This window comes from Echinops telfairi, unplaced genomic scaffold (genome assembly GCF_000313985.2).
Source record: "Echinops telfairi isolate 266 unplaced genomic scaffold, ASM31398v2 ScPeMD7_7475;HRSCAF=8513, whole genome shotgun sequence".
In the NCBI taxonomy this organism is placed as follows: domain Eukaryota; kingdom Metazoa; phylum Chordata; class Mammalia; order Afrosoricida; family Tenrecidae; genus Echinops; species Echinops telfairi.
In genome coordinates, this window is record NW_022111379.1 from 12,333,051 (window position 1) to 12,342,357 (window position 9,307).

A 9,307-nucleotide genomic window follows, 5' to 3' on the forward strand; every position below is an offset into this window, starting at 1 on the left:
ATAGATAGATAGATACATATTAACCCCAATAAAAGATAGTTTATTAATAATCAATTAAATTTATATACATGTGTATCTGTAAGCCAAAAATTACTAAGAGAAATAACTTAAAAATAACGTAAAATAATTAAACGATTAGGAATGGGTATCTTTAATTTCCTTGAGCCTTCTATATTTGCTGTAGATCACTTGTCAAATGTTTTTATTGTTTTAAGGAAACAAATCAAGAGAAAAAAATTGTTTAAAAAAAAACTTGTAAGTCGAAATGAGAAGACATCTCAGAAGGTATCACAGTAAATGTGAAAATTTACCTTATTTGCTCCAAACTGCACTCGGGCTTTGCCTTTGACTAAGGTGGCATTGATCTGCATGATGACCGACTCTATTGAGTAGGCACTACTCCAGCCCTAGGGGAAGAAGAAGACTTCTCTAGAACACACCGGTACTCCTGATTCCCACAAGGGGCAGTGTAACACACGGCACAGATCAACTTGCAAGTAATGGTAAGAAGTTTGTAGTGGCCAGGAAAAGGAAAGCTAGCTACAATTCCAAAATCTTGCAAAAAAAGATAATATAATAATAGTCACCATAAACTCTAACTAACCCAAGTATATTATAAACCTTAAACATTATTCTTTTTTTGAAAAGATAAACATCACTCTTAATACCTATCCTAGCATAAATCAATTTAAGCACTAAATAAAATGTCACTTTTGTTTAATAACTTTAAGGTTGGAAAATTAGTACTTAAGGAAAATAGTCACCTGTTTTGTGAGAAGTTCCATACATAGTGCGCCTCCACCCAGCACATACCTTAAAAAGGAACAACAAAACTGTTATCTAACTATTCCGTATTATTTTTGTGGTGATGACTACACAACTCTTTCCAATATACTTAAACCACTTAATTGTATCGTACATGAAGAGGTCAATAAAATGGTTAAAAATAAAATGTTATGGAGCACAAATTTCTACTCTTGACACATGTGGGGTCTGTTTCCATACATCAAACTGACTCCATGGCAGTTCGTCCACTGCTGCCATTGGCTGGGGATGTCCTTGGAAACTGCCTTAGCTCGGTATCCACAGCCAAGGAAAGACGAGAGCTCTGCTGGGGATCTCCAGCCTGCTCTGGCCAGCTCGCAGTTACATTTTTATCAGGTTGGCAGCGTAACGGGGTTGGGGGCACAGCACAGCTGCAGGTAGTAATTCAAGGTCTGACCAGATAGTGTACATTTCTTGCTAATCGGGCTGGCAGAGTTTGGAGACATCTCAGAAGAGTCAAGGTCTTGTGTGGAGGGCCGGGAGAGGGGAGAGGAGAAGGGGGCCTAACTGGGCACCATCTTCCCACATGTGTCCAACAAGGTCTCTTTTCTAAAAAGAATGTTGTGCTTCTGAAAATTTATCTGCCATCAAATTGTACAGTCAAGAAGTTTTTCTTTGACAATGGCACCGATTTTATTCGGTCCATAAAATGAACATCTGCATTGTATTTTATGGTTTAAATGGTTTTTGTCCAGTTTGCTGTGAGCATCAATGGTTTTGACCCTGGATCCCTTGTTAGGGGATCCCTCAATTTCTCTTTTTATGCCCAATGAGTCTTCTCTGGAGATTTCTCCCCTTAGGAAATCATTTAGATCAAAATTATTTTACCTTTTGGATCCTTTCTCTAACAATTCCTCTTTTAATGTTATTTTAAGCTTCAAAATCAGAAATAACACCTTCAAAAGAAAGGTGGTGGTGGTATCGGTAATCCTGAAAAGGGGGTGGTCACCAAGGTAAAATAGCATTCACAGTCCAGAGGCAATGCTAGACATCCTACTTCGACGAGTAGCGACTGGGGTCTGAAAAGCTCCCGAGCAGCCATCTCTCCCTGGCAGAGGAAAAAGGTGAAGGAAATAGAAGATGCATGGAAACAATGAGTCTACTGTTCTAATGGCCTCAGTGGCCCATCAGTCTCCACTAATGTTCCTGAAGAAGTAGATGGTATCCGGATACCACTACCAACTGCTCTGCAAGGTCCCGAATAAAGCAGGAGAAAACGTGAAACTAAACACGCAATCAAAAGAAATGGATAAGAAAGTACAAGAGACAACGCAAAGAACGGTGGAATGAGACTCTGTTTCATCCATTCTGGAGGTTGAACACTCACCTTCCTTTTTAACAAGGAAGCTGTGTCATCTGTGTATCAGACTGTTGATGAGCTTTAAATACACAGCTGCTGATTTTCACAGAGTTGGAAGCCTAGGTTCTCATTTACATTTTTGTTTCTCCAGGATCTATAGTCTAGTAATCTGTCAGTGGGTTAACCTCACAATTCTTCCTTATGCTTCAGCAATACTGAAGGCACGGCAGAGCTTGTTTTAGGAAAAACACCCCTGTATCCTAGGCAACAGAGTTACCCACTCTCCAACCAGCACCTTCCCCTTGAGCACCCCACTCTTCCTATGGCAGGAAGTGTGTAGGGACGTTTCTGTAGGCTGAAAAAGGTACATTTAAAGAAGTAGTCCATCCAATTCTACTTCTAGTGAATTCCATGTATTTCCTCCATGCTGCAGGTCAGTATGTGTTCCACACCCTGTTTCTCTTTGCCTTCAAAGAGCCAGACAATTCACGCACATTATAAAAATAAGCCGAAAGACCTCAGGGCCACCTAAGGGTAATTTTCACATACAAGGGCACAGTAATATTTGTAACTGAATGTAAAAAATAATCTTCATTTGCCAAAGCTATATGGTAAGCAGTATCCCTAAGTTTTGCCTGTTAGGTATTAAATTTATAATTATATTTTGTTACAAAATTGCTAGCTAAACTCCCAATGGGTTTACATTAAATTTATCCAACCGAATTTAGTCTTTCTCCAGCGTTCTGAAAGATGATCTAAAAGAAAACAACTTTATAATTTACGTGACTCTGATAAGGATCCTGGACCAGAGGCACTTAGCAGGTTAGCTGAGGTGCTGAGGTGACTCGGTGTGCTGGTCAGGCCGGGCAGCCCTGTTCTCTAACCCCTTGCGATCACTTAGTGAGACCCACGGATTTCAGGGGCATTGGGGCTGCAGTTTGCTCACATGATGTACTGAGACTCCTCCCAATAAAAGCTCTAGATACTGTAACTCCAAGGGTTTCCTGGTTGGTGTTGATGCACACGGGAGAGTAGCACATCCCCTGGCTCATGCAAACTCTCCAATGGGGACCACCCTCCCAGACCAAGGGTCCAGTGCATTTCTTTTTATACCGCTCCTGATTTGCATCCTTATTAAACATAAGCTTTAGTCATAGGACTAAAGACTAGGAGTTCAGTAAGTCGTTCAGTAAATCATCGAACCCAAAGGTTTCGTTGCAGCTAGCAGGTCAGAAATATAGGAGCCAAGGGAGGACCCAAGTTTTCAGTCAGCATCCGGTGAAGGAGAAGGAGCCCCCTGAAAACTTTTAGCCAGAAGATCAAAAGTGAAAGAGGGGCGTGGGGGTGGGGGCAGACCCAGAGACTTCCGGCTGATATCTAAGTCTTGGGCTGCAGTCTGATGGGCAGTGTCCTCTAACTTGTGAGGCTCGACCTAGCTCCAGGGCTTCCAACTGATTCAGTCTGGCTTGGCTCCCTGCTGAGAATTTATATTTCTACTTCCGAGAAAAGGCAAATTCTTAGCAGGGACCTGAACTGGAATAAACCAGTTCCAAGCAGCACCTACCTCTGGGTAGTTAGAATAAGAGAAAGAAACGCTGCAAGGGCACCTGGTGTCAGAACAAAACAAAGAAGTGAAAAAGTGGGGATTTGACTTCCACACTCTCCCACCCACAAACTAGAACGATACATTAATTTCAGGGTGATGGGCTGAATGTGGAAAATGGTGGAGATGATGATGCCAAGACAACTGATGAAATTAGAGATGACTAGAGAGGCCCTGACTCTGCTTCGGTTCTCCCACGTACAGAGCTCCAGGTGACTTTGCAGACAGCAGAAAACAGCTGAACACAGACACAGAAAGACAAGTACAGTTTTAAGATATAAACCTTATAGCCAGTGGCACAGAAACTTAATAGTCATGCCTTTTCAACAAATGGTCCTGGAACAATTGGACATCTACAGGCAAAATAAAATGAACTTAGATATAATAGGGTTGGATGCATCAATATTATTTCATGATAAAAAGAAATAAGCTGTCTACGGCCATACCACCCTGAACGCGCCCGATCTCGTCTGATCTCGGAAGAAATAAGCTAAAAACAACAAAACAGCAGGAAAAACACTTTAAATGCATATGGCTGAAAGAAACCAGTCTGAAAAGGGTATATACTGTCTGATTCCAATCATATGATATTCTGGAAAAGGCAAAAAATAAAAGTAAAAAGACTAGAGGTTGCCAGGGGGTGGGAAAGAGGGGAGGAGGGATAAACACAGGGGATTCGTGGAGCAGTGTAGCTGGTCTGTATCAATGTAATGACAGAAACATTGGCTTCACATATTTACCGAAACACAGGCGGCTGTACAACACAGAATGAACTCTAGTATAAACTAAGGACTTTGCTGTGTATAATGTGTAAGTGTCAATTGTAATAGATATATCACACAAGTGTAAGTCAATAAGAAAAGATGTACTAATAGCTCTGTGTGGGCTGGGCTGGGGGTATTTACATGTGGGCTCTCTGTACTTTCTGTACAATTCCTCTATAAACCTAAAATAGCTCTTTAAAAAAACCTATTAATTTTTAAAAATTAACTATAAATATCAATCCAATTAGAAAACAGGTAAATGAAATGAAGAGCCATTTCCCAAAAAAGATTATAAAGTTCCAAAGAAGCCCACTAAAATATTCAAGAGGTAGAACATATCAGGGAGGTACAAGGTAAAACCACAGTGAGGAATCACTACAATCCTGGCAGAATGGCTAAAAGAAAAACAAGCTGCATCCCTACACTGGATCACTCAGCCATGGACGATGGTAATGCCACTCTGGAAACAGTTCAGCAATGTCTAGAATAATAATAATAATAATGTGATTACCATATGATCCACAATTACAGCCATTGGGCATTTATCCCAATGAAAACACATCTACACGAAAACCTCTGCAGAGATGTTCGTGGCAGCTTTTAGGGTCATTCAAGCAGACTGGGGAACATACACACCACGAACACCACGCGGCAACAAAAAGGAGCTAACTATAGTGATATACAACCACTTGGCTGAATCTCCATGGGAACGAGAATGAGTGAAGCAAAGTCCACTCCTAAAGGTCACAACCCTAAAAGGCACGTTTTCATTTATGGGCAAATCAGTGACAGCCGGGGTCAGGGCAAGAGAGAACTACAAAGAAGAGGAGATGGTTTAAAAAAGCAATCCTGAAGTACTTCAACTGCTCACTAGTATCTTTGCTATAGCATATACTTAAGAGTGTGGGCTGGCAACACACACACACAGACCCATGGATACGGGTAAAGCTAAGGAAATCTGAGTAAGATCTGTGGAGTATTTCAATGTCAATATTCTGGTTGTGATATTAGACCCTTGTGTTACCACTGGAGAAACTGGGCAAAGTGTACAAGGAATCTGTTATTTCTTAAACTGCACAGGGACCTACAATTATCTCAATAAAACTTTCGATTATAAAATATCAACAGTGGAATTAATGAAATCATCTAGGGAGAAGATTGGAGGGGAGGGATATGGAGGAAGGATCTGGGACCAAATTTGGAAGGTCTCCAGCTTAAAGACGTCAAATAAATGTTAAATAAACAAGGAGATGAGATGCTAGTAAGAGAGACTGTGAAGAGGTGGTCAGAAGCCAAGGAAGGGTTTTTCAATGTTCCTGAGAAGTCTGATAAACAGCTAGGATAAAAATTGAGAAGGGACCTGGAATTACCGGCATAGATATGCCTACTGGCAATAGTAGTTCTGAAGAAACAGTAACATCTGAAGTCAGTCTAGAGAGGCCTGACGATTGAATAGAAGAGTTTGGGTGCGCACATTTTTTTTTGCTGGGAGGAATTTCATAAAACAGTATAGCCACTTTGGAAAGCAATTTGAGAGTTCATCCAAAAGTTACCATTGGAAAAAAGCACTGTTGACAAATATTGTGTGCATGAGTCCACAACCATAAGGATAAACTCCACCTAGATGAAGGCAGGCCCCTGCTCTCTGGTCACGTGATAAACCAGTCTCCCAAGCAACGAGTTAGAAGCCAACCTAGTGCCCATGAAGCATGTATCACCCACTTTACATGTACATCTTTTTTTTTTTAATCATTTTATTAGGGGCCCATACAACTCTGATCACAATCCATACTTACATCAATTGTGTAAAGCACATTTGTACATTCATTGCCCTCATCATTCTCATAAAACTTGCTCTCCACTTAAGCCCCCGGCATCAGCTCCATGAGGGAAAAATATTTACTCTTTTAATGTCCTCCTTGCTCTCTTATGGCAGGTATTAGTGTGGTAACCTTGGTTCTCTTGGTCGATGAGTGTTACTGAAAGTTTTGCCCTCTCACCAACCCCCACTGTTCATGTAAACAGTGTCCAGCCACTTAAGCATTTAATCTGAACCAGTAAACAATTAACCAATTTCAGCCTGAAGCTGGCCTATATGTGTATAATTTCCTTTTCTCAACAGTGTTTTACATTCTTAACATTGATTAAATTAATGACACTATCAATAGAATTACCTTAAGCCCCAGGAGTCTGCAGTAGACTACTTTTGTAGTTAAGTTTTTGGGTAGTCAAAAGTCATGGGAATATTTTACTGAACAGGGTGTTAGTGCCTCTAACCCCTACATTGCTCAAGAGCCAATTGTACTTTCCTAGAAGCTTTAAGAGTAATTTGGATAAATCAGAAGCTGATTAGTTATCAAATAATTCATCTGAATAATAGGAATAATAACCCCATATGCTAGCCAATTTTACATCAAATTTTTAAATAATCTAGTGGAAATATTGGTATACATTTATTCCCAATTTACTAACCCTTTCCTTGATCTTTTTTGCCCATTTGGATAAAAGAACAGAACAGAACTCTTATAAGGAGCAATCAGACCCTTGGCATAGGGAATCACTTACTGGTTTATAACTTTATTTAAACTGTAAGTTCTAAATTATATTTGGAAAGTATTTGATTGTTTAATAATGAAATGTTAAACAGAGGCCTTTAAAATCTCCAATCATAAACAGCACATTGATTTAAACCAATGGTTCTCCAATGGTCCCCAGACTAGCAAGAGCAGTTTGACCTGGGAACCCCTTAGAATTGCAGTGTCGCGGTCTGATCCAAACTGACTGAATCAAGAAGGCCTAGAAGCTTACAATCTGTGTTTTAACTAGCCTTCCAAATGATGACAATGACTTTCAATCAACGCAAACAACCACATAAACGTACCCTCCTGAGAGAACAGGTAACACCACTCGAACAAACGGAGGATCAAATGGGAAGTTATCCTAGAAGGTAAATAAGCAAGCATTAATTTTAAGAACATTCTTAATACTGTCTTATTTAGAAGACACTACCCTAGAAGTGCAACTGTGATCCAGAAATCCCACTCTTAGATATCTAGGTATATATGACCCCAAAAGACTGGAGAACAGACTCAAACAGAAGCTTCTTCAACAATGTTCACTGCAACACTCGTCCCATTACAAGTCTCGGCCCCTTCGCCTACGAAACCTTTTGTAAACTGAGACGGTCTAAAGTGAAGAAGCAACTGCCATTCAAGTATATGGGGATGGTTTTTTTGTTTGTTTTTTGGGAGGATGTTTTTAACTAACATGGAACACACTATTTATTGCAGTCCAGATACACTGCTGCTAAAGCTGAAGACAGAAAATAAAAACTAAGAAGGCAAAATTCATGATTTTTGATCTAGAAAAAAAATTCCACGTCTTCTGAAACCTGCTTGAATTTCTGGCAGTTCCCTAGCTATGATCTTCAATAAAATTTTGCTGTGTGTGACACTGGTGATATTGTTCTATAACTTCCCCACTTGGTTCTTTCCCCTATCTTTGGAAGGGGCACAGATATGGAACTCTCCCAGTCTGTTGGGCAAGTCGTTGGTCTTCCCTAAGGGAAAATGTTTGAATATTCCCAGACCGCCCTAAATAACCTAGCGCATAAAACCCAAACTAACCCTCACATCCGTTCACACCGAGTTCAGAAGTGTGGTGCCTGCCTTGATACTGTGAAGAGCTCCTGGTACGGCTTGGGGTGAGGCCGCTTTGCTGATCAAGGAGGAAGCGCACTGCCTTGAATACGCGCCCACTGCTAGCTTCGCTGAACTGTTACAGCTGAAATCCTCTTTGCATCTCCTTTGTTTTGCAAAAATAGGTGGCTTTCATAAAAGCCGAGTGGACTATGGGGGACTTTCAAAAAGAGTGGGTATAGCCTATAGCTAAAAGAGCTGGAAACAACTTAAATGCCCATCAATAGAATAAACAAAATGTAGTACGTAGATACAGTAGAATACTGATTGAGTCTTGATATCATGCTACAATTCAGTCAGAACTTGAAACCATTATGCTAAGTGAAATAAGTCAGTCACCAAAGTACAAATACTGTATGGCTGCCTAATCTAAGTAAAAAGACAAATGTATAGAGACCAAAGCTTATTAGCAGTTACCAGGAGAGGGAAAAGAGGGAAAGGGGGGAGGGGAAGGGGACCCCTGCTTCTGGAGAATTGAGTTTCAATCTACGCTGATGGAAAAAAAATCGAGTTTATTAATAGTAGTGGTACAACTGATTACTGTAACTGCTGTCAATAAGTTGTGCACCCGTAAAAAGCTGAATTGGCAAAAGCTGTGTGATAGATATATTTACCTGAAAACAACATCAAAGAAAGAAGCTGCTAGGGTTGTTTATGTATAATCCAAAACCTCATAGGATTCAGTTTCTGGAGGGTTAGGGTCATGGGATATCCGTTAATATCTAATGTTTCTGTTCTATGTTCTAATCCGTTCGATAGTGCCAGAATAGTAAAAACTTGCAAGCAGCCATCTAAGGCACAATCATTGGTCACTATTCACCTGGAGCAAACGTGGAAGAAGAGGAGCCAGCAAAGAGAAATGGGAAGTGCAGCTACATGGCTCAATGGAAAAGTGCCTCCTTTACCATGAAACTGGAACTGGATGTGCCCGCTATCATCCCTGAACATTTTGATAAAAGATTCTCAAATTCTCATGAACTCCAGCCTTTTCGGAGCCACTGAAGCTGGATGAATCACTGCAACTATAGCCCTGAGATCTTCTTTAAACTAAAGTTCTCTTAAAAGTTCCCCTAAGAGGGTAGAGGGAGAGGGGGTAGGAAAGAGGGAACCGATTACA

The 9,307-nt window shown here is 40.5% G+C and overlaps 1 protein-coding gene across 1 annotated transcript in view; it reads right to left on the bottom strand.

Moving 5' to 3' along the window:
* Nucleotides 1-9,307, bottom strand: part of UBE2Q2 (ubiquitin conjugating enzyme E2 Q2) — a 75,168-nt gene that overhangs the window by 10,395 nt on the left and 55,466 nt on the right. The window contains exons 9-11 of the mRNA XM_004699778.4: nt 7,374-7,432; nt 765-813; nt 312-407 (exon numbers count right to left, since the gene is read on the bottom strand). Coding sequence (XP_004699835.2) covers nt 312-407; nt 765-813; nt 7,374-7,432 — 204 coding nt within the window. The remainder of the gene's footprint in view (nt 1-311; nt 408-764; nt 814-7,373; nt 7,433-9,307) is intronic.